We start from the raw sequence: 25,536 nt of genomic DNA, 5'->3' as shown, positions 1-25,536 counted from the left end.
GGGAGAGGGTCGAACTGGCAAGTTGTCGGTTTGGCCGCATTCACCACTTGTTTGAGATCATCAAGTGACAGTTCACTAAAACCGGCCATTTTCCCAGGGCAGCCACCCTGTCGTGCATCTGTAAATTTCAGTCCTTTAATACGTGTGGTACTAACAATATCTTTTGCAATTTCTTCCTGTATGCATTGAATCTTCTTAGTGAAGAAGACCATTAAGTCCTGAGCAGAGTGTGTCGAACTGTCTGCGATAGCCTGTTGCCTTGTAAGCGATGCTACAGTGTCAAAAAGGGCTTTGGGGTTGTTCTTTTGAGACGCAATCACCTTCGAAAGGTAGGCCGATTTAGCAGAGGCAAGGGCCGCTTTATACTTTAACAAGCTGTCACACCAGGTTTGATGGAAAACCTCAAGCTTGGTAGCGCGCCATTTTCTCTCCCATTTCCTGCATTCTTTTTTAAGGGCTCTAGTTTCATCAGTAAACCAAGGTGTGCGTCTTTTAGGACGTGATTTTAGTTTTATGGGCGCTATTGAATCCAGCACACTAGTCAGGGTGGTATTGAACTCATTCATGAGTGAGTCAATCGAGCCATTGTATTTAGGAAAGGACGCAACTGCTCCAGGAAGGAGTTCAAAGAGCTCAGAAACTGTGCCAGTGCTTATATTGCGTCCGCTAAATCCCTCAGCTTTATTAACTCTACATTTAGTTAGCACCTCAAATGTCACTAAATAATGATCGGAGATAACAGTAGTACACGGTAGAACCATAATGTTTGAGGTTAAAACTCCTCGAGTCAGAATCAAGTCTAGCGTGTTCCCATTTTTATGGGTTGGCAAGTCAACCAGTTGAGTAAAACCAAATGCATCAATTAGAGAACTAAACGCAATAGTAAGTGAACTGTGTGGGGAGTTCATATGAATGTTAAAGTCTCCCATAATTATAATTTTGTCTGCATAGGTTACTAGTTCAGACAAAAGTTCATCAAATTCGTCTAAGAAAGTTGTGTATGGCCCAGGTGCACGATAGATAGTTATTACATCAATTGACAATTGAGGGGACCGCATCACAAGAGCCTCAAACGTTTTGTAATTATTAGAGGTACGTGTATTAAATTTGAGCGATTTTTCAGAGATTAGCGCAACACCACCACCTCTTTTCAGCGTGCGTGCTATATGACTACTCTCGTAGTCTGGGGGAGAGGCATAATTTAGCGCTAAGTGCTCATCCGGGCGTAACCACGTTTCACAAAGACCCATACAGTTAAGTTTATAATCACGAATAATGTTATCAACAAGTAAAGCTTTTGGAGCAAGCGATCTAATATTTAACAGACCAAATTTCAGCTTTGCTGAATCATTTGACTTAGCTGAACTCTTTGTAGTCTTTGTCGAGATCTTCAAAAGCTCCCGGCGTTGTGGCCGCTCGTGAGCGCTGAGTTTAAAGCGTCGGTTGTCCGGCGAGGAATGAATGGTGGAATTAGTTACATCCTCGCGTCCATCCTCGCGTCCATCTTGCTGCTTGGACTTCACACGCTTCACACATCTACCTGCACGGCAACCACGCTTCTGTTTCCTTTCTTTACGGGGCCGCCGCCGTCGTTTATTAAGAGGAATAGCTGTCCACAAGGATGCCGGGTCTCTTTGAAGTTCGCTCGGCGTTATAAAAAGTGCCCGAAAAGTCGAAATTTAGACGCCCACCCAACCGAATAAGTTCGTCCCTACTGTAAGTGTTTTTGGCCACACATGTGTCCAAAAGTGAAAGCAAAAAAGACAAGAGAACGGCAATAAATAGAAGATTAGCTGGACAACGAGCCGCAAGCATGTATCCATGCGCCGCCATGGCGTTGTTGGGCATTCTCCTTGGGCGAGGTTGTTGGGGCTGTGGTTTATTGAAAAAGCGCCACACAGTGTGTCACGGTTGCCATGGCGCCCAATTGGCCCCGCCCGCGTGGCGCTAGCTGCGGCTCATTAACAGATTGACTTCCCTCCTATTTAAGCTCAGTGCTCTCACTCACCCTTAGTTAGTTCGTCAACGAACCTCTGCACCGCAAGACGTGGGTTATTTCCTGTCCGGTATTGTTCCCGTTTACTTTGTCCTGTCTAATTTCGGTTTCCAGTTTTGTTTCCGCCTATTTTGGTCCTGTTTATTATTTTCTCCAGTTTTCGTTCCCATCTAGTTTCTCCTGTTTATTTTCGATATCCTGATTCGTTATCTATCCTGTCCGGTATCGACCCCATCTGTCCGATATCTGCTCCCGCATTTGGAGTCGATCTCGTCGGTCTCTGGCTTCCTGTCTTCCCACGCCAGACCGGCTGCCTAACGTGCATGACTCCCCATTTCCCGTAAAATAAAAGGCTTGTGTGAGAACGTCACGCGATTGGGTCCTGATCCGGTACCTTCAATAAAGTACGACGAGGTGTGTTGAAGTGGACAGGTGTGTACTTTCGTGTCACTCGCAAGTACAATTGTAAACATTAGGGGACACACCGCTTGTGCTCAGTAACAATGTGGCATTTTGGGTATTGTAGTCCTTGTTTTATTAGGCACATAACATCACATAGAGAGAGGGATTGGATAGTCACTTTACATTGTTTTCCTGTTGACTTTAGTTGTGAACAATATGATTGCAGGGTATTTTCCTATGTCTACTTGACCAGTTGTCCCAGGTTGTAGGCGTTAGATTTATTGATTTTTCACTGCAGTGCTAAACACATTTTATATTGTTGAACTGTTTACTTTTGTTGTGTGAAATTACTTGAAGTAGCATATAGATAGATAGATAGATAGATAGATAGATAGATAGATAGATAGATAGATAGATAGATAGATAGATAGATAGATAGATAGATAGATAGATAGATAGATAGATAGATAGATAGATAGATAGATAGATAGATAGATAGATAGATAGATAGATAGATAGATAGATAGATAGATAGATAGATAGATAGAAGTCTAGATAGAAGTCTAGATAGATGTCTAGAGAGATAGATGTCTAGAGAGATAGATGTCTAGAGAGATAGATGTCTAGAGAGATAGTCAGTAGCCTAGATGGTAAGGCGCCCGCTTTGAGACTGGGAGGTCGGTGGTTCGCGCCCCGGCCGAGTCATTCCTAAGACTTAAAAAGTGGTCGGCGGCGCCCTCTGTTGGCTACAACGGGTCAGGTGCAATCGACATTTCGTTCTGTGTACATTGTTACACAGAATGACAATACAAGGAAATTATTATTATTATTATGTCTAGATAGATGTCTGGATAGATGTCTAGATGTCTAGATGTCTAGATGTCTAGATGTCTAGATGTCTAGATAGATAGATAGATAGATAGATAGATAGATAGATAGATAGATAGATGTCTAGAGAGAAGTCTAGAGAGAAGTCTAGAGAGATGTCTAGATAGATAGATAGATAGATAGATAGATAGATAGATAGATAGATAGATAGATAGATAGATAGATAGATAGATAGATAGATAGATGTCTGGATAGATAGATAGATGGATAGATAGATAGATGTCTAGATAGATAGATAGATAGATAGATAGATATTCTTTATTCATCTCCGTAGGGAAATTCACTTATTCTTATTAATTCTTGCCCCTGTACTTCAATAATAATTATGTCTCAGAGTTAGTTAATTTTGTATCTTGAATTCTAGGTTATAGTGTGAAACCGCAGCGGAAATTCTTATTTCGTCCTTAAAGATAAGAGCAACCCCATGTCATCTTCGTAACATTTTTCAAGGTTTTTTTTATTTGTTTTTAACAGCCGTCGGAGTCCGTTAAACGCCATCCAATTGTTATCAGCAGAAAGAGAAAAAAAGAGAAAAAAAATCCCCAGCGTCGCCATAATACAGCAACAGCGGAAACGGCTGAGAAGTGGCTGGAAAACAAAAGAGAGCACGCAGTCGTCCTCGCCATTTGGTATGCTCTTGCAGGTACTCAACAAACTCTTTCTTTTCTGCATCCACTCCGAATTCAAACCGAATCGAATAAACGCACAAAGAAAAAACAGGGTTGTTTTTTTCTCCGACTTGTTAACACGGCTTCGAATAATTGGATCTGTTAGCTTGCTGCTAGCTAGCTCAGCAGTGCTAAAGCTAAAACAACACGGAAGGAAAGTTAAAGGCGACGTTTTGGTGTTTCGCGGAGTTAGTTTGTGTTTTTCTTGTTTCAAGACACGTTTTTATCTTGGTTAAGGTGAGCTAACTAGCCTAGCTTACTGCTACGATGCTTCTCGGCCTGCTGTTGTTCGCGAGGCTGTTATGTAAACAAGTGGGACGTTATCCCGGTCGTAAATGTGGTTCGGGGGACGATGGACGGGATGGATTGGGGATCCCATCCCTTCTGGGGTTCGGTGTTGTTCGGGTTGACGTTCTCAATGTGGCGTGTGTGATCGGTGGAGTTTGCTGGCCAAGAAAACCGATTTAGGTTAAGCTAGGCTAATCGTGGATGAAGTGGGGAAACATCGCCGAGGCAGGACCTGAAACTAACCGTCATAAACACAATTTCTTTATTATGATTTACAGATTTTCATTTCGTTTATTGATCTAGGATAACGACCGTGCTACATAGTTTGGCACAACTTGCGCTGTTATTTATCAAGCACGTGCAATGATCGAGACTCTGTTTTAATATTTGCAGACATTTGCAAAAAAAGTCGTCAAAATTGACATTGTTTTGTGTCATTTCTATGGAGTGGGGAGAAATCTGGGTGGCTTACAATTCCCTTATAATGCTGTAAACCCCCGAGGATACAAATCTATAAATAATGCCTCATACTCAAAACAAAACATGAAAATAACAAACTAATAAATGGTAACTTCGACGTAAATGTGCAGTATACGTTTAAAGGTGGGTTGCATCATCTACGTTTTCTTTAAACCAAAGTTGAAAGCTAAATATGGTCTATTAAGTATGTATTAAAGAGATCCAACTGATTCAAAGAGCCCTTATGCTTTAATTCCACCGTGCATATCATCTTTTATCTTAGTCTTAGCACAACTATTCGGGGCAGGACACATTAGGTTTGAACACATTTATTGACATTAGCTAGCAGGCATTGTGGATATGGAGTACTGGAAATGGACGCGCACATTCTTGTGAGTTTCTTTAATAAAACCCTGTTTCTAATTGTTTGTGTAGCATTAAAAAGGTGAAAGAACTTGCAGCTGACTGAGGCTGCAATGATGACAAAAGCCAGGAGATTGTGGATAGGGAGTAAACATATTTCATAAGGCTTCTTATAGATAAATCCAAACATGTAAAGGAAAAAATAATTGTATTTACTTTTTGGTTTGATGTGACTAATACTGGGTAAGTGAAGTAGCGGGTGGATGCAGAGTGGGGAAGGGGATGACGAATACGACCGATTTAAAATCAAACTTATTTTAAAACTGTTTAATATCATATTGGTTATGGCAACAAGGTGAAGGTAGTGATTTGTGCTCCTTTTTTGTTTTTACTGATAAACGCAAGCTTATTTTTCATTGGTATCTTGTTTTTGCGTCTCATTTTGGCATACTTTGACTCCGGGTGATAAGATACAGTACAACATGGTGTCGCACAACATTCTGGTTTGAAAGAAGAGAAATACGGTCATTGTGGGGGGGAATTCTGCCAAAAGCATATTAGTATCTTCGTAAAACCGTAACGGCAGACTTGTATATAGCATCGACTAATGGCAGACGACAATCACCTTTAAAGACACCTATCTGATTATGTAAAATATTGCTGCAAAGGTGGAAGTTTTTTTGACAAGCAAATTCTTTATCAATGTTGTATATCGGGGGAAATTCCATTAAAAAGGGTCTGTAAACACATGTTAATCCACACTGTATCGGGAAAACGTCATAAGGCAGGCGGGGTTGCTGTATACTGGTGATCTACTGAATGTTTCCTCCCGGCTAAGATTTAAACACTTGTTTTGAATGACAGAGCATTTTTTTGCAACAAAGCAAAACAAGAATTGAATACATTTCTGCTAGTTTCACGCCATAACATATAATTGTCATGTTTATTTGTTTGGCCCTTAATCACAAAGAGTCTCAAAGGGCTGCACAGACCACAGATTATTGCAAACCACAGACTATTATGACACCATCACCTAAAATAAAACTTACATGAGGGCAAATATTATACATATATTATCAACAAAATATAGGTTATTCATATGATATAGAAGTGTGTTTTAAACTTAGGTTTAAACATTTCCACTGAGGTTGCAGAAAACTGATACTATACTTGCGAATAATATCACCTCATGGAAGCATGTAAATGCTGAAAAGAAGGGGGGCAAGTACTGAACCCTTCGGAACACCACAGGGCTCTGATGTAATTTCACCGTATTCACCACCTGTTTGAGATAATAGTGATAATTCAAGATAAAAAATAGTATTACTATACCATTATAACTCGCGCTTTACACCAAAGCTAATCCTTTATACTGTGTGCTTGATTTAATAAAACGATTATTATGACAGTCTGTGCTCCATAACAAATATCCCACTAGACGTTTGTCTTACGTAAGATCTGAGGTTAATTTCTACCATAATTTTGGTCTTTTGTCCTTTATTCCGTACTGTAGTTCTGAACCTTTGTCATTTAACCAATTGTAGTTTTGGTTTCATACCTAGCGCAAAACGAACGCTTTGAAAATATTTCGGAAATGCCAAAAGGCATACGTCGCACTGGCTTGTTTATTCTGATGCATCTCATCGGCTTAGAGACACAGAGAAATTATTAGAAAACTCAGAAGGAGGTTTCTTCTTGCTGACATTAAAAGTGCTACAGTGCTCCTCCTGCTAGTGGTAAAAACAACAATCCTGCATTCACTTCCTGAATGATACGGTTTTTTTCCCATCAGAGCCAGGTCCCAGCCACCTGCCGTAGACTTTATTGCGGAGCGATCCACCGAACCATGACGCAACGTTCTAATTCCGTTCGCAGCCACTTCTAATGGCATTGATCGTCTCTCGTCCCGTCTCTAGTGTTCCAGGAATGCCCAAGGAAAAATATGACCCGCCGGATCCAAGGCGGATGTACACCATAATGTCCAGCGAGGAGGCAGCCAACGGGAAGAAGTCGTACTGGGCCGAGCTGGAAATTAGTGGTATGTTGATCAAGTTTTTGGGATTTTGGAAGTTGTCAGGTACGTTTAAATGCGGGCGAGGTATCGTCTCTGCCGTAAAAATTAGCTTTGTTGCCCAGTCTTGTATGCTTGTATATCACTCATGAGGATTGATTTACAATATTTGTGTAAATTTGACAGATATTTTTGGAATCATGACAAAAAATTAAATGAAATATTAGCAGAGGAATGATTATATTCGCGTGATGAGTTAGCCATAGATGGCATTTATAATTCATTTTCATACCACTAGACCGAGGATAATTTGGGATCCATTTGAGAAGTAAAAATAGCTTCGAAAGCATGCATCGGATAAATGAAATGTGTTTACCATCATTGAGGCTTGTGTCTAAAAACAGTAACTCACCTGTTTAACGGGTTGATTAGAAAACTCAAATAAGAATATAACCAAGAATATTGTGAAGTATTCCGATCTTGAACGGAGCTTGACTGCATGCAAGCATAGTCGTCATTGTTATTAGTAGAGGTGTTAGTAGTTGTGATTTGACTGGATCCCCGAAAGGGATTTTGTTTGGAAAAAATCTTGTTATGAAAAGCCACCTTACTGTAATAACAAAGGAATAACATAATATATGACGTATTGCAATAAAATACAGAATATCTTTTTGCAAATTGATTGTTTTGGTGTAAACATATTTTTATTATACAATACTAATCCTGCAGCTTGCAGCAGTATCTTAAAATGCATTGATTGAATGGGCCATGATGAATTCAAAATTGAATCTATTTCTTGATTTGCTGGAAATTAGCTTTAAAGGTGGGGTGCGTCTCCCTTGAAAAAGTTGAAAGTCAAATATCTTTTCTACAAAGTACGTGTTAAAAATGCCGAACTGAGTTCAAAGAGCCCTTATTGCTTTATTTGCCACTGTGCTTATGTGCTTTTATCTTACTTTTATCAAAGCTCTCTGGGGCGGAAGACATTAGGCAGGATGAGTGGGGCGTGCTGGAGAGTGACGCCATGTTTGTCCCCTCGTTTTTTTATTTCTATTTGTTAGTATGAAAATGGTGTAAGTATGAAAGGGGGCGTTAGAGTCCATATGCCAACCAACACCCCAAAAAAGAGGTCTTCGTTCAAGCTCGTCTAAGAAATGTACTACTTGGACGCGCATCCCGAATAAGCTGACAAAGGCTGCAATGATAACAGAAGCCAGGAGATGGTGGCAGCGAGTGAAAACATGTTCAAAATTCTGTATAGCCCGTTTATTTTTCTCTCTCGCTCTCTCATATGACATGAAAGCTATCATATCTCATTTTGAGAGTTTTGGAAAACAATCTTAATAAATCACTGTGACAAATTCGGTATCGCAAAGGTAGAATAATGAAAGACTATTTCCCAGGGACCATTGAATTGAACGCTTACCATATTTTACGGACTATATGTCAGTTTTTATTCACGAGTTTGGCTTGTGGTGCGACTTATATGTGAAATGATAACACATTATTACCAGGTTTGACTTAAAATGTCATTTTCACGCTAAACCGCAAGAGGGCGCCCGAGGCCTGTGTAGATCATTTCATCCTTGCTGGTTTTCCCCCCTGGCTTTGAAAATTTCATTGGATTTAGTTATTCGGATTAATAAATGATATTTTAGAAAGCATGTTCTTTATGCTAGATTTATCTTGTGTTGTCTTTACTGATATTATATTAAATATTATATTATGTAATATTGGGCGTTTCTGTATTCTATTTTATTTACTTATTATTATTTTCTTTTCAACACAAGGATACTGCTGGAAGTGTGAATTTCCCTACAGTGTTCATTTGAGCTGTGAAAAGTGATGGGTCCCGGGGACTCGCATGCTCAAAAATCTATGGGTCCCAACAGGCCCCAAAATTTAGTGTTATCGAGGTTGAAATTGTGAATCGGCGACAAATATAGAAATAAATATATAAATCTATATATTCATTCAGTTTTAATCATCACACTTAATTGGTAATGCAAAGCAGTTGTCACTTCAGATTTTTCAGTTCACAAAAATATTGTACATCATACAAAATAATATTGCTGAAATACTAGTCTATATATTCATGCAGTTTTAATCACTTCAGAATTTTCAGTTCATATAATCTTAGTGGTTTGCTGTCCCGCCACCGTTGTAATGCCTTCTCAAGGTCCAATTGCAGCAACGGAATTTCCATAGCTAATTTGTGGTTTTCATCGTCGATGTGCCGATCCAATGTGCTTTTCTGAAAGTTCGTATTGCGAAATGATCTATGCAATCCAGTTTTTTTTGTCACGCTGGGTGCACGCATCACAGAACATGTAGCCTTCATTATCATCCTCCTCATAGCGTCACCAGGAATATAATTGAGTCCATTTTGGAAGAAAAGTCCTTTTCTTGCTCGGAGTATTCTTTTGTTTATCTTTCGTCGAATCGTTCGCTTCAAAACACGTGTCTTCCTTGCCTTCGCGGTCTCTGAGGAATTTCTCCGCCGTTTTTTCGTGCTGGAATCATTGCCGTTGTTACCACTTTCTGCATTATGTTTCGACTTATTACCGACACCGAAGAAATGACCAATTTTTTGTTGATTTGCACCTAATACCAACTGTTTTTACGGAGGCATACTTCTCTTTCACCCGACAACAAGCCACAACAATGACGTCATCTCGAAGCAACGAGATCTCGTTTGCCGAGATCGGCGCGAGACCAAAACAACAATGGCGGATCTGCCTGACGAAAAGTTTGGAGTGCGGTAAATCTTTGTTTAAAAAAAAAAGTAATCAGGTAATAATGACTTTTGGTGTCAAAAAAAAGTTGCGTCCCGGGGACGCACGTTGATTTGAGACTATGCGTCCCCAGCAAAAATGATGCGTCTAGGACGCAGGGACGCAGGCAAACCAGAACACTATCTATCTATCTCTATATTAACAGGCATGTCAATTATGTAACCTTATGTCCGTTTACAGTACAAGCGTATTTTAATTTTTTTTCAGTATTTTCTTTAAAATTGGCTTTCAAAATGACATGTATGTTTTTGGTGTTGGATTTTTGTCAAATACATTTCCTCCAAAAATGTGATTTATATAAGTTATGCATTTTTTAGCAGGTTATTTATTTTGAACTGTAATATGCTGTGGACTATTTATCCTTTTGTAACATGGACAATAGTGACCCCAACGGGATCTTTTTCATTTTTTTCAAGGTCGAGTAAGGAGTCTGAGCACAGCCCTGTGGTCCCTCACCCACCTGACCGCCCTTCACCTCAGCGACAATTCCTTGTCCCGCATCCCGCCAGACATTGCCAAACTTCACAATTTGGTGTACTTGGATCTCTCGTCCAACAAGATCAGGAGCCTGCCGGCGGAGCTCGGCAACATGGTGTCTCTCAGGTCAGACGCTTTCCCCGTATCGCCCGACAGTAGACTAGGGGTCGACTGATATTCGGGAAATTTACGACTATCGGGATCAGCGATTTTATTCATTTCGACGGCCCGATAAAACATTTTTTAAAACTGGTATTTTGGCTCAGATGCAGCCGAGCCTCACTTTCCCTCTCTTCTGCTCCTCTCACTCCTCGGGCACTACCCAATCAGCGCCCTGTCATGCCTGTGGTTTAATATTGATTTTAAAAAGTTCATGGTAGAAAGGCCTGTTTTTAATGAAGAGAAAAAAGTAAATGTGTAGTTAACTTGTTCTAGAGAGGCACGTCTAGGTAGGGACTGATGTATTGGTTATTGTCATACCTTTAGTTTGTCAATCAAGCGTGTGTGTTTGTGATTGAAAGGGCATAACAAGTAAGCTTAAGTGGAAGGCTGGTTGATTAGCTGTTACCGTAACATGAGTTGGTCAATCCAGCTCGAAAACCACACCTTTTAATTCCCCAGCTTTGTTGAAATTTCAATGCATTTGTTTAAAAGTTGATTTGGGAGGTATCCAGTGACTTAAAGGGCTATACTAATGCAGACCATTTACCATTTTTATTGGTTTATTGTACATTTAAAAAAGGGGAGCTATTTTAAGTATTCATGTACTTTCTTATATGAGTGGCTGCTAAGCCTAATTTTGTTTCCTGTACCCTTAGTTTTTGGTCTAACTGAAAGATAAGTCATGTTAGTTGTGTTGAAGTTCTAATTTATTTACTGTTAAAGGTTTCAGAGAGCTGCTGAAGTATTTTCAAATCTATCTCACCTATTCTTTGTTTCTTTTTGCATTATTCAAAATGTATTTACCCATTTTTTTTAAGCTTTTGCAGTAAATATCAGCTCCAAATATTGGATATCGGTCGATCCTTACAGTAGACCCCCTGAGATATGGCTTCCCCGCATTTCGACATTTTCACATTTTCCCTTGGTTCTTTAACTACCGCCATACAATGTTTTCAATTTACAATGGTGATTTCATAATAAATTGTCTTTCATGTCAAGGCAAATGCATCATAAAGACTTTAAAGAGAAAAATAAGACCCATCATTAAATGGTCATGTCTTGTTTATTTGTAAAGGCCTTTATCCCAAGGAGTCTCAAAGGGCTGCACAACTCAGAGTATTGCAAACTACAGACTGTTTACAAACGTCGTGCTTGGGTGCCACCAGGCTGTACTTGTCCAAGACACACCACAGTAAATGCTGCCCCTACGACCCTAGTGCTCCAACCAACAAACGCTTACAGACGTGCCTAAGTCATAACAAAATGGTGAAATGACAAAATAGTACCTGGTAGCAAGAGTCCAATGTAAAGCAGTGCAATAACATTTAGCAGCAATTAAAAAAAAATCAGTCACATAGTTTCAGTTTTGCGTGCTTGTTTAGGGTGGTGGTGGCCTTTGGAAGAAAGTGTCTCAGAGCCTGTATGACCTTGTTTTAAGGGACCGGTTGCCTTCTGGTAGGTCCTACAGATTGTGCCTGGGGTTAGAAGAGTCCTTGATCATTTTGATTACATTTGTCATTGACATCAAGGTTGTGAAACATTGTATTCAATTAGATTAGACATGGCACTCCAGGGTAAAATGGAGACTTTGAAGAGAAAAAAAAAGATAAGATACTTTTAAGATGAATAGGCAAAAAGGAAATAATTACAACATAGTACTTGGAAAAACTGACATAAGTTATAATAATAATAATGAAATGAACAATACTGCATTGTAAATAAGTGCAGTAACATTAAGCAGCAGCAGTTTATAAATGAACAACGTAGATGATTATTAAAATGATAATAAAGCTGATTTTGATGGCTCTTCTGCAGTATGGCAACAAAGAGACATATTTCCTTTACATGTATATGTATAACGTTTATAATCATCCACACGTCTATTGCACATGAGCGGTACTTAACGATATTTTTTTTATTGTTTTTTAATCTGGGTGCTAGGGGTTCGGGGGGCATTGGTTAATTACAATAGGTAGCCACTGCGCTCCCCACCTCAGAACGACATACTGTTGCATCCCGGGCTTCTACTGTATTTGCTCTTTGTATTTCTGTTATTCAAATTTTCTAAAAATCCCTTTTTTCTTCTTCTCAGGGAACTGCTTTTAAATAACAACCAGTTACGGGTTCTGCCGTTTGAATTGGGGAAACTCTTTCAGTTACAAACACTGGGGTTAAAAGGTGAGGAGCTTATTATTCATAAGCGAATTTTTCTACTCTACATTTCATTTTCTTGACTTTCCTTTCCCCCTGCTTTAGGAAACCCACTTGCACAAGAAATCATGAGCCTCTACCAGGAACCCGACGGAACGCGAAGGCTGCTCAACTACTTGTTAGACAATCTGGCGGGGGCCATCAAGCGCAGTGAGTCTTCTTTCTGAAAAGCCAATTTTTGAATGATCCAAAAAGTCTTCTCTTCATCACCTCCGTTCTTATTTTTTTTTTTCAGTACCAACAGAGCAACCCCCGGCCCGGTCGTGGATCTCGCTCCAGGAACCGGACAGAGCCCGGCCGTCAGGTGAGGCGACGGTTGTTTTATAGCTGCAATCCGGTTAAATATTCGCTAAGGGTACTCAAATGTCATCAAAAGACAGCAGAAAGGTCAAACGAGTGCGCCGCCAAATCAAAAAATAATGGTGCTAAGCCGTGGGGCATATCACTTATTTATTCATTAATTGATATTTTATTCAATGAATGAAAGGTGAGATTCAGGTCGCTTCTCACCCTAGCAGCCGTGCGGGTTAGCGTTAATAATAAATGCAGCATCGTTTAGCTTTTATAACCGCAGGCTTACATTCAAATCTTGTTCATGAAGTTTAATGTGGCTCTAAAGGTTTTTTTTGTTTTGAAAAATGTAATCAATTGTATTTTGTCAAGTGGATTGCTAGGAGTCTCAATATCATTGCTGCTCTTTCAACCAGACAGATTTCCAGTTTGTGTTTTTTGAACTATTTTTTTTTACTTTTTATCGTAAATAGTCCAAAAAGCCTAACAAATGCTGCAATCTCAAAAAGATGTATCTCTTAAAAAGTGTTGTTTTTTTTATTTGAGGGAAAAAACTGTGAAAATTCATACATTCATGAAGATTAAAAAGAAGAAAAGTAGATTAAATGGTGTTATCTCATAAAATAATTATATAATTTTGTGAGCATTTAAATATAAATATTTATCTTTTTTCTTTCACTTTTTATCCTACGTTTTCCATTCATGCGCCCCCCCAAATGCTGCTATCAAGAGGACACAGCAATTTTTTTTTTTTTTTAATGTATCTTCAGAATTTTTTTTTCTTTATTGTAATTAGTCCCTTCATGTCCAAGAAATTGCTATATCAAAATTATATATTTCTCCCAACTCCTTTGCACTGCCATACTGCACCCTTAGGTAATCTTCCCCTCTCCATCTCACTATACCCGCCTTTGCGCCACGGGAAGCAGAGCTTTCAGCCGCTCTGCCTCCCATCTTTGGAACTCGTTGCCGGCTGAAATTCTGCGACCCTTGTCCACCTTCAAAACTCACCTCTTCAGACTTTTCTTGACTATCTGGCTCACATAGTGTTTTATTTGCTATTTATGACTTGCTTGTTTTATGGTTGTGTCCTACTATATGTACAGCAACCTTGGGTGTCCTGAAAGGCCCTTCAAAGTACAATGTATTATTATTTTTCATTTTAAAGCATATTTTCAAACGTTTTTAATGTAAATCTTCTTTTTAAAGCTATCGCAAACAGACCTTTCCCCTTTTTAGTACATTTTAATTTTTATCCTTTTTAATATAACTATTCCATTCATGTTGATGTTTGAAGAGTGCGCATTTGTGCGTATCTATAATAACTAATGCAATTGATTTAATATTAATAGGTGAGGTGCGTCGTTTGAGGTTCCTTTTAAAATGTTGAATGGTTTCTCTTTCAGTATTCGTTAACAATGCCCAGCTAAGTTCAAAGAGCCTTTATGCTTTATTTTCCAGCACGTCCATTTGCTTTTATGTTACTTTTAGCAAAGCTATTCAGGCCACGCAACACATTGGGGTGGACAAAGGAGGATGGGAGTGCTGGAAGGTGATGTAATGCTCGCCCCACGGGGTTTTTATTTTCTTCAATTTGGTAGTGTTGCATAAAAATGGTGAAAGTAGGAAAAGGTCCACTTTATTCTGAGAACAAACCCCCAAAAAGATGAAAACAGAACAGTTTATTTGAGTGCACATACTTAGGCGCATCATGAACAAGCTGACTGACACTGCAACGATGACATAAGCCAAGAAATGGCGGCAGAGCGTTTCAAATTCAGTGCAGCGCCTTTAATGAATGTGTTCCATTTGTATAACTTCTAGTGAGTCTGATAGTCAAACTGTCATCAACGGGCAGCCAATACTGGTATCGGCCCCTGTCATTATTGGTACTAATGACTAAATCCAAGTCACATTTATTTAAGAAGCCCTTCATCTTAAAGAGTCTCAAAGGTGTCTGCCATAAGACTGGTACCGGCACCAGTATCAATATGTGGTATTGATTAGGGATGCAGCTAACGATTAATTTCATAATCAATGAATCGGACGATTATTTTTATTACCTTATTTATTTCAGATTAATGGGTGAGTGGGATTTCTAAGACATTCATGACTTTCTCCTCATTCAAATATTGAAGTCTTTGACTGAAAGATAAATAATGCACAAAACAACAAAATGTTCTGTGTTTTTCAAGTCAAGTTTATTTGTGACGCCCTTAATCACAGAGTCTCAAAGGGCTGCACAGGTTACTGATTATTGCAAACCACAGACTATTGACACCATTTCCTGATCTAAAACCTACATGAGGGCAAGGAAAAACTCAAATTTGTCAATCAACTTGATGATAAACAAAATACATAGAAATGTTTGCGTTACACCTGTTAGTTTGGATTCATCATGGTTGGTTGGTTTTATTGAATATGATAAACATTCCCAAAATGAAAACGATGTACGCTTAAAAATTTGCCCCTTGGGTAGAGTTAAACGTGCCATTAACTCATTTTTACTTTATTCATGTTATTAACTTATTTTCAGAATTGTGTTTTCTATTTCTGCAGCACCATCTGTTCCTTTGAAAATGGTTAACTTTGTTCTGTGATGAGTCGAAACTTTCATGCAATGACTTTTTCATTAAAAAAAAATCCACTCACTGCTGAACAAAAGCGGTACTACAACGCAATGGCGTGCAGTAGCTCAGGAGGTAGAGCGCACGTCTTGGGATCAAGGGATCGCAGTTCGAATCCCGGCTCCTACGTGTTACATGTCGAAGTGTCTTTGGGTAAGACGGTGAACCCCTAATACCCCCAATAAGCAGGTTAGCGCCTTACATGGCTGCAAGGTCGCTATTGGGAAATGTGGAGCACATTGTAAAGCGCTTTGGGAAGTCATTGACTTGAAAAGCGCTATAGAAATGCAGATCATTTCATTTCACTCTCAGTCGCATTGATTTAACGTATTCGGTGGCTCATGAATCACGTAACGCAACGAATCGCTGATCTATTTAGGTGCCGTCGCTTTTAATCACAGATTTCGCAGCCCTGGTCTCGATACCCGTCCGACGACGTGAATGAATTGAATATTTTGTGCTTGCCAAAGGTGTGAATGGTGCATTCTCTTGATTTTTTTTGCCTACTCGAACTCACGCTATCCGTTTCTCCCTCTGACAGCGCTGTTCTCCGTCATGTGCTACAACGTTTTGTGTGACAAGTACGCCACAAGGCAGCTGTACGGCTACTGCCCCTCTTGGGCTCTTAACTGGGAGTACCGGAAAAAATCCATCATCCAGGAGATTATGAGCTGCAATGCGGACATCATCAGTTTGCAGGTACGCCGCCTATCGCCCCCCTCTCCTGTTTTGCGGAGCTACGTCGTTCTCATCGCCTTCTTGTTTGTGGGAAACCTAGGAAGTGGAGACGGAGCAGTACTACAATTTTTTCCTGCCCGAGCTGAAGGAGCAGGGCTACGACGGCTTCTTCAGTCCAAAGTCGCGCGCTCGGACCATGTCGGAGTCGGACCGCAAACACGTGGACGGATGTGCAATTTTCTATAAGACGGAAAAGTGAGTCGGCTTACAAAGGGCGACATCAAAAGTGGCGAATAATCGGAAAATATATGATATCACGAATATAAATGGTGCTAGATTGCCACACTTTGGTTTTCACTTCTGTGTCCAGACTTTAGAGTACGAAGTTGGTGTAGTTTGATTTATTTATTGCAACAACAACAAAAGTACCTCTGTCAAACCCCTCCAAATGCACAAATTAAAATATAAGAAGAAATCTCTTAGATTTCACTGTACCTTGATTTAAAAATAGCAGTTTTTGTTCCCCCCTACTCGCTCGCATGGAAAATGTACAAATGATCACCTGAATCGCGTTTTGGCATTTTAAATACTACAAAACTGGCTATAATCAGTGTCTGAAAGTCATGAGAAAAACTTAGCGGCCACCGGGGCAGACAACTCTGAAAAGTTGCCTGCCCCATTTTTCACAACTTGAAACACAATAAGACGACCCATCGCAAAAAAAAACAATAAGGATCGATAATCAGAATATATAACAGAACAACACTTTAAAATGAAGTTTATTAGAAATCTACTTATAACATTCATTGCATGTTTTCTATCTGCCATCAGTATGTACCTGTATTGATTCATCTTCATTCATGTAATGTTTGCGTTGCCTCGTCTGCTACAAGCCACATGAACTCCTCTTTCCAGGATGCTTTTAATGTACGTTTATGTTTTGTAGCGTCATCCATTTTGTGAGCTTCTTTTGAATCTTTCTTCTGGCTTGATTCCTAACCACTTCTCCATTTTTCTTGTGTTCTCTGTCTACTTTGGAAAATGATATGCAAATGCACGACATAACGCTCAGGAAAGTCCACAAGCACAAAGTTATTCGATGCGGTCTTCTGATTGGCTGCTGAGTATGCAAATTGCCAAACGAACCAAAATTCCTAAATTTCCAAACCGAATGAAGATTTCGAAATCGGAATAAAGCAAACGTTTTATTTTTCTTTTTTTTTCTTGAAAAAGTTGTCAGCCACCCGGGCGGAGACGTCTTGTCAGTTGTACGCCCGATGTAAAAGATGCACGTCCCGAGCCTCGGATTTTGTCCTTTCCTATTATGTCGTCCTTATTCTTCTACTTCTTCTCACTTAAATTTCTAAATGTTTTGTTTTCTTTCTTTCCAACTTCCTTTTTTCTTTTCCACTAACTATGTTGCTAAGTTACTTACTTTCGTATCTGCTTTCTTTTATCCTTTTCTTTTGTTTAGTTTCTTTTGCTCCTTTCTTTTTCTCGCTTTGTCCTTCCTGTCTTCATTTGTGCTTCTTTTAGTCCTTTCTTTTTCTGCTGTCCTCTCTTTTGTTGTTTTTTGTCATCGTTTTCTGTTTCGATCTTCCTTAGGTTTTCTTTCTTCTTTCGTCATTTCTCTTATCCATCAGAATCCATTTTATTGACGCTCGAACACCTTTTCCAGGTTCGGCGCAGTGCAGAAGCACACGGTGGAGTTCAACCAGCTCGCAATGGCCAACTCTGAAGGCTCGGAGGCCATGTTGAACCGCGTGATGACGAAGGATAACATCGGAGTCGCCGTCTTGCTGGAAGTCCGCAAGGAGATGATGGAAGTCTCCTGTGAGTAGACGCCGCTTTGCAAAGGTGTCCTTTTCGGGGAAATTGTCTTCCCGTCTGGTCCGATGTCCCTTCAGCCGGGAAGTCGCTTCACGGCATGGAGAAGCAGCTCCTCCTGGTGGCCAACGCTCACATGCACTGGGACCCGGAATACTCCGACGTCAAGCTGGTCCAGACCATGATGTTCCTCTCGGAAGTGAAAAGCATCGTGGACAAGGCCACCCGAAGCCTCAAGTTGTCCTCCGTCTCCGGAGAAACCAACGGCGTCCCGCTGGTGCTCTGCGCCGATCTCAACTCCTTGCCCGACTCGGGTACGTGAACCGCGGCTTTGGAATCCCTTCTAATTGTTTAGGAGACGGCACTGATAGGAAATAAGGAACAGTACCAGGGCTGTCATGAAAAATGCAATTCATGATATAAAACGATGCTGTGGTAAAAAAAAAAAGGGACAGTGTCATATTTAGTGCCCCTCTGTGGTAGAAAAATTAGGCAAAATACATAAACCATCATTCCAACGTTAATTTTTATAAAACTCGAAATTGGTATTTCTTTTACATAGCGGATTCCCTACCTATAAGTCGCCACCATGTTTGTCTTTCATCTTGCTGCTTTGATGTGCTCTTGGCACTGTTTTTTGTTCATATTAGACATTACAGTGCCATCGAGTGGTCAAATAGTACACGTCATGGCTTTGAAGTATCTTTGGGGGGGGGAAGCAACATTATGTATCTAACCTGTACACAGTTCAAAGAAATCGGCAAACCCCGAAAAGATTTAAATGGAGAGCGTTAAGAATCTTTAGGGGGAAAAAAAGGTGACGTGAATTTTAATCGGGACAAAAATACATATTTATATAAAATGTAAATGCCAGACTGAGACATCTGTGGGCAAACAAATCTTTCTCAATATAATATTTTATTGTTTTACTAGGAAAACAATGGTCTTCTTCTTTCCTACTTTATTTAATGTATTACTTATTGAATAGTTTTTTTCTGGTAAAATAGGAAAATTATATTTAAAATGGGTATTACAATCTGGATACTTAATGTGTAACGTTTTGATACATTATATTAAAAAGTACATAACTGTCAAATATTGGGGACAGTTTGGTTGAATTATATCTCATCTCATCAGCTGCACCGCTTATCCTCAGTAGGGTCGCGGGGGTGCTGGAGCCCATCCCAGCAATCAGTGGGCAGGGGACACCCTGAACCGGTTGCCAGCCAATCGCAGGGCACACATGGACAGACAACTCGCTCGCTCATTCACACCTAGGGACAATTTTGGACCGGCCAATCCACCTGAAATGCATGTCTTTGGAATTATATATATTTTATTAATTTTTAATAAATTATGAAACAAAAATAAATCTATTAGGAAAATTATTTGAATATAAATACTTGATTATTGAAAAAAAAACTTTTACCAAAATTAAATTAGTCATATATATTTTCTTAATAATGTAAGAATATGCCTCATTTTACTTATTCTTTCGTTTTGTTTTTTATCTAAACATTTTAAAAATGTAATTGTAAAATCCATCCATCCATTATCTGGACCGCTTATCCTCAGTAGGGTCGCGGGGGTGCTGGAGCCCATCCCAGCTATCTTCGGGCAGTGGGCAGGGAACACCCACAACCGCTTACCAGCCAATCAGAGGGCACACAGAGACAACTCACTCGCTCATTCACATTTAGGGACAATTTGGTTTGGCCAATCAACCTGACATGCATGTTTTTGGAATGTGGGAGGAAACCCACGCAGGCACGGGGAGAACGCGCAAACTCCACTCAGGAGGTTCGATCTCACAACTTTAGAACTGTGTCCCACATGCGCCAACCACTGCGCCGCCGTGTTGCCTTAACTGTTAAATCATTTAAATTTATATTTTTTTTTATTAAAATGAGGAAACATTTCTGACTCGAAACAATTAATTTGTAATTGTTTTATACAATTATCTACATTTTTAAGTCTAATTTGATGACTTATATTATTGATTTCATAATTTTGCTTGTTTCAAATATGAAGTCGAAACCGTTAACCTATTTTAGAAAGAATAAGGTTTTACTTTTTGACAAATGGACTTTTTGCAATAGATGGTGACACACGCCAGAGTATAAGTCGCACCCCTGTCCAACGCGTGGCAAAAGTCAAGTCTTTGGCCCTTAATCACAAAAAGGACTGCACAGGATTACAATGACACCATGACCTGATCTTAAACCAACATGCGGGCAGGGAAAAACTCAAAACCTCAGCGTGAGGAAACAAGAAACCTTAAAGGGGCCTCACAAGTGGTAATCCCCTTCCAGGATGACCAGGGTGGAATAGATTTAGCATCGCGTTACTGTACACAAACATAGTAAACATCAAAAAAGGGCGACTCCTGGTTGGGAAAATCCGGTTTAGGGATGCTTTTTCTTTCGATGCCATTCTAGCTCAGGGATGCTGCTGGAAATGTGAATTTCCCTTCGGGGATGAACAAAGTATCTAATTATCTATCTATCTATCTATCATTCTTGTCCACCGTCACTTCAAAACGGCGTTTGTTTCCGTTTCCTCCGGCAGGCGTGGTGGAGTACCTGAGTACGGGCGGCGTGGACTGCACCCACAAGGACTTCAAGGAGCTGCGCTACAGCGACAGCCTGACCAAATTCAACTGCAACGGCAAGAGCAGCACCTCCAACGGCAGGATCACGCACGGCTTCAAGCTCAAAAGCGCTTACGACGACGGCCTCATGCCTTACACCAACTACACCTTTGACTTCAAGGTCAGCCGCACGTCGCCGGATTCCATTGCTCTGGGTGTTTTGGGATGTTTGCGGTTTGTTCTGTGGGTTTTCGCCATCGTGTCTCAACCGTGAGCACGCGTTATTTCGTGAGCTTCCACGTGACGTGGTGGTGTCAAACTCATTTTAGCTCAGAGCCAGATAGTCAGAAGAAGAAAAAAATTCACTGCAGGCCGGACGAAGGGAAAAAGTAGACAATAAATAGAGAAAGGAGGACAGAGAAAAGAAATAGAAAGAAGGAATGCAAAGGGTGAAAGAAAAAATAAAAAATAAAGGAAAAGCGGGAAAATAAATCAAAATAGACAGTGAAGTGGGGAAAGAATAAAGACAGAAAGACGGAGAAAGAGATACTAGAGAAAAGGGGAGCATGAGAGAGAGTATAATGAAGCGAGAGGCAGAGAAAGGAAAAAAGGGAGAGGGAGAAAGGAGGACAGAAAAGAAATAGAAAAAAGGAATGCAAAGCGTGAAAGAAAGAAGAAAAAATAACAAATAGTGGGAAAAGAAAGAAAAATGAAGTGGGGGGGAAAAAATAAAGACATAGAAAAGGGGAGCATGAGAGAGGGAAGAATGAAGAGAGACTAAGAAAGAAAAAAGGGCTTGATTTAAAACCGCAACTTGTATTTTGACTTTTTTTCTCTTGCGCTTCTCTCCGCCTTTTCTCGCAGGCTTGATTCAATGTGTCCAGAGTTCCTGCAGATCCTTAAATTCTTAGAAAGCGTTCAATTTATGATTCTTTAAATAAGGCCTTCATGGGCATTCAAATGTCTTCGATCCAATTTTCAAGTCCTAAGAATAGAAACACATTGCTAAGGTTTATGTTTGTTTGAACTATAAAGATATAGCATTGTATATCAATTATGTTTTAATGAGAATTCCCTGCTTTGCCTCTGTGACAACACGGCGTGACCCAATTACGGAATTATCAAAATGGTGATGTGGTTTCAGTCGGGTTTTTCAGAGAAGACCTGATTCTTAGGTCTACCCACACAACACACATAGCAACTTCAGACATAGTCATTTATTTATTTATTTTGGATCGACTTGGTCTTCATTATGATTTCAAGAGGTATTAAGCTCTAGGAACCCCGCGGTCTGAAAAATCACAGCCCTAGTGTATGCCGCAGGAAAATCGTCACATAGTCTGTCTTGCCGTGAACGGGGAGGTTGTGCGATGGGTGGGGGGGTCGACGGGAACGAAATCAAGGGACTGTTGATACGTAAGCACTGACTGTCCACTTCAAATTTAAATTACCGTAGCATTCCTCGAACATACACACAGAAACATTTGTTTTTGCCCGTAGTAGTTTGCCTGCTCTAACTGGACGAGATCCCGCGGGGTGAACGCTAGCCTCGGGGGCTGCTCGCGAACTTGATGGAACTCGTATGCCGAAATTCTCTTGGATACCAAATCTGTTTCTAAGGAAGCCTCGATGTTTTTTTTTGCTTGCGTCCTGACAGGGCGTGATTGACTACATTTTCTACTCCAAGCCTCAGCTGAACGTCCTGGGCATCCTGGGGCCCCTGGACCCCCACTGGCTGGTGGAGAACAATGTCAGCGGCTGCCCGCACCCCCACATCCCCTCCGACCACTTCAGTCTCTTCACCCAATTGGAGCTCCTCCTGCCCAACCTGCCCCCCCCGCAAGTCAACGGCCTGCACTTGCCCGCCCGCAGGTAGTGAGTCCCGCCCACTCCGCCGGGCCAGAAGGGGGCGACGTCTCGGAGAAGGAGGCGAAAAAAAAACACCTGTAAAATATTCCTACAGTGAGGTCTGGCCAACAGGGATTTCCTATGATGTTATAGATATTCTATTTTTCTTTCTTTTTTTTCCCCCCCTTTTTTTTTTTTAAACTCCTCACTTCAGTCCAATTTTGTGTATTCTGTGTCGTCTTTCCCCCTCCCCGCCCTGTAGACATCCCCGTCACGCCACACGGGGCGCTAGCCGGCCCGGTTTTTCTCGGAAGGGAAGAGGGTTCGCCCGTCCGCCCGTCCTGTATAAACCCGAAAACCAGCAACGACGGCGGACGCGGCGCCCCCGGATGGTTTTTCTCTCTTTTTTTGTCGAGCGCTCGTCGCCGCCGTGGTGCTACAGCCCCTGCCCCGAGGGAAAGGTGCTGCGAAACCCGTTTAGCGAGACGCAAAAAAACAGCGAGCGAGCTCATTTTAGACTGTTTTTGGGTGCACTCTGGGCCCGCACTTAATTTTTTGGGGGGCAGGACGAGTATTTTCGTCTCGCGCGACACACAAAAACCACACGTTTGTACACGGGTTTGTAGCGCTGTCTCGATGGCCAGTAGTGACCCCCGCCCGCCCCCCTGCTTCGATCCCGCACACCGTCCCGGTTTTCTGTCCCCTTTACCCCCCCGACCCCCCCTTTTCACACCGTTTGTACAGAATCCGAAAGCGCCGATTCGAGTCTTTCCACGATTGTATATGAACCACAGAAGACTCGTTTCCCCGGCTTGCGTTTTTGTACCCGGAGTCGATTCTAATCCCATCGGAAAGAAGACGATTGTATGTAAAATACGGCTCAATTTTTATCGGCGACGACTTGTACAAACGAAAACCGCGCGAGCGGGAGGTTGTTCAGGGCGTTTTCCCGTCGCGCCCCCGCACCCCGTCATTTTTTTGCACTCTCGTGTTGTTTTTAAGCCCCGCCCCCTCCATCGGCTCAACATCGGTGCCGCGTCGTCTTGCACTATAAAAAAAAAACGTCGGACGGACGCCTGAACAACCTTTCCCCGCTTTTATTTTTAAATACTATTGAGACATTTGTGAAGCTTTTATGTCTTTTTTTTTTTTTTTTCAGTTTTTACAAGCCGTGACAATGTTGTGTATTCCTCAATCGGGTGTGTGTGCCCCCCCCCCCCCCCTCCCCTCACTCTCCCACTGCCCACGAGGGTCTTTTATGAAGTTGTCATTGTACATTAGCACAGCTCCGCTCCGTTTGTTTTCAGTCATCTCGGGATTGAGAAAAAAAGGGGACACGCCCACTTTTCCCCGTCGAGCCGTGTCTTTTTAAAACGATTGGTGAATTCGCAGCTACCGTGCCATCGGAGTACCCCCGAAAAAAGGTCCCGGAACGTTGGCGAAATCCCGGCTTCGGATGCTACAGAAACCCCCCCGAGCACTTAGGCCCCGCCCCCTCCTCCTCGAACCCCGCCCACTTTTATTTTCAAAGAAATCGGAAGCGTCACGGTCCGAGCTCTTTCCCGTCTCGTCGGTTTTCTTCCCCCCCCCCCCCCCCCGCCGGATGTTTTTAACTCAAAAGAAACCCGAGTGTTCGCTTTTGTTTTCTTCTTTGTTCCTGAATGGCATTAGTATTGTAGTAGATGAAAAGGTTAGCTTTTTTTTTTTGTTTTTTTTGTAAAGTGTGAATAAAAGATGTATCTCATGTTTGCTTTCTAAAACGATATTGTGTTTGATGTACGAAAACCGCATTTCGCGACCGTACGGTTTGCTACTTTTTAGCGCTTCGCCGAGCTCCCCCCGCCGCGCCACAAACCAAATCTAGATTCGTACAGGAATGAAGGATGGAAGGGCGACGCCTCTATTTAGTTGTACAGACTCGAACCCCCACCCCCGTCCCCGTCATTTTTTTGCAATTCCGGCTTTTGCCGGCACTCGCTGGAGAGTGCCGGTGGCTGCCGGGTTTTTGTGCCGCTGGTCGCCAGACTGTGATGCTTTCCTTGCTTTTTTGTGCTTCTTTTTAGGCACGGACTGATTTTTTATTTTTTTTCTTCCATCACGTATTTTTTTTGTTGCTGCACACCAAAGCTTGTCGTAGTAACCGTTCTTTCCCTATTTTTCCCGCCTAACCCATCCAAGTCCTGCTCAACGGAGGCTGACAAGGAACACTTTCTTCAGACCGAGTTAACTCATAATTAATTAGCATCCCTTTCCAAAAAACGGCAATAATACTCACCGTTCCTCCCCCGGCTTTTTAGGTGGAGACTAATGTAGCTTCTTTCATCCGTTCTCACCGCGCTGACTCGCCATCGATTTCACCTGTATATTTCCTCATTCCTCCGCCGACTCCGTGCTAGTCGTGGGATGATCGGGATCGTCTTTTCTGTGGTCGGCCGAGTCCATTTTTATTGATCTGTCACTGTGTTGATGCACTGGACCAACTATTGTTTACCATTCATGAAATACCAGCAAAAAAAAAAAGATGGAAATTAATAACAGACCAGAAAAAACAAAAGACTCTTGCACAACGTCGTAGAATGTTTGCGAACCGAGACGAGAAATCAAGGCAGCTCTTTTCCAATCATCGCTTATCGTTTGAAAAACAGAAAATAACGAGAAAAAAAAGGAACTGAATGGTAAACAATGTTTTCTGTTGTACACTTAGCCGTCCTTTCGATTCTCTTTGGACTAGTTTTGTACCTTTGTTTTTGTTTTTTCTTTCATTGACTACAGGTTCTGCTTGTTTCCTTTTCACCTACCTATGTATTTTCCTACTTCTTGTTCAGAATAAATTCTATATTATCTGTTTCAAGACGTTTTTGTTCTATGAGCCGTACCTGCCGACACTCATCATTCTGATTTTCTCCTTTTTAAAAGCCTGCAGATTAAAAAAAATATATATTTTTTTTGCAAATT

The 25,536-nt window shown here is 41.1% G+C and overlaps 1 protein-coding gene across 2 annotated transcripts; it reads left to right on the top strand.

Annotated features, from left to right (window-relative positions):
- Nucleotides 1-3,800: 3,800 nt before the first annotated feature.
- Nucleotides 3,801-25,432, top strand: cnot6a (CCR4-NOT transcription complex, subunit 6a). 2 transcript variants are annotated; one of them, XM_088343887.1, is made up of 12 exons: nt 3,801-3,929; nt 6,981-7,102; nt 10,287-10,473; nt 12,602-12,687; nt 12,766-12,870; nt 12,956-13,024; nt 16,180-16,337; nt 16,417-16,571; nt 17,995-18,149; nt 18,224-18,457; nt 20,712-20,914; nt 22,391-25,432. In XM_088343887.1, exons 2-12 carry the CDS (start codon nt 6,991-6,993, stop codon nt 22,607-22,609), a joined length of 1,683 nt encoding a protein of 560 aa, XP_088200013.1. In that variant the 5' UTR covers nt 3,801-3,929; nt 6,981-6,990; the 3' UTR covers nt 22,610-25,432. The 2 variants fall into 2 exon arrangements, with proteins under 2 accessions (XP_088200013.1, XP_088200011.1); XM_088343885.1 differs by lacking the exon at nt 3,801-3,929 and adding an exon at nt 4,980-5,093.
- The last annotated feature ends 104 nt before the right edge of the window (nt 25,433-25,536 follow it).

Source organism: Urocampus carinirostris, chromosome 9 (assembly GCF_059441175.1).
Source record: "Urocampus carinirostris isolate Australia breed hairy pipefish chromosome 9, RoL_Ucar_1.0, whole genome shotgun sequence".
In the NCBI taxonomy this organism is placed as follows: domain Eukaryota; kingdom Metazoa; phylum Chordata; class Actinopteri; order Syngnathiformes; family Syngnathidae; genus Urocampus; species Urocampus carinirostris.
This window is presented reverse-complemented; position numbering and strand designations above follow the sequence as displayed.

Coding starts and splice junctions, on each gene's coding strand:
- cnot6a (XM_088343885.1), top strand. CDS start 5,062: ATGGAGTACTGGAAATGGACGCGCACATTCTT. Junction 16,338..16,416: donor CGGACATCATCAGTTTGCAG/GTACGCCGCCTA, acceptor TGGGAAACCTAG/GAAGTGGAGACGGAGCAGTA. Junction 18,458..20,711: donor CAACTCCTTGCCCGACTCGG/GTACGTGAACCG, acceptor TTCCTCCGGCAG/GCGTGGTGGAGTACCTGAGT.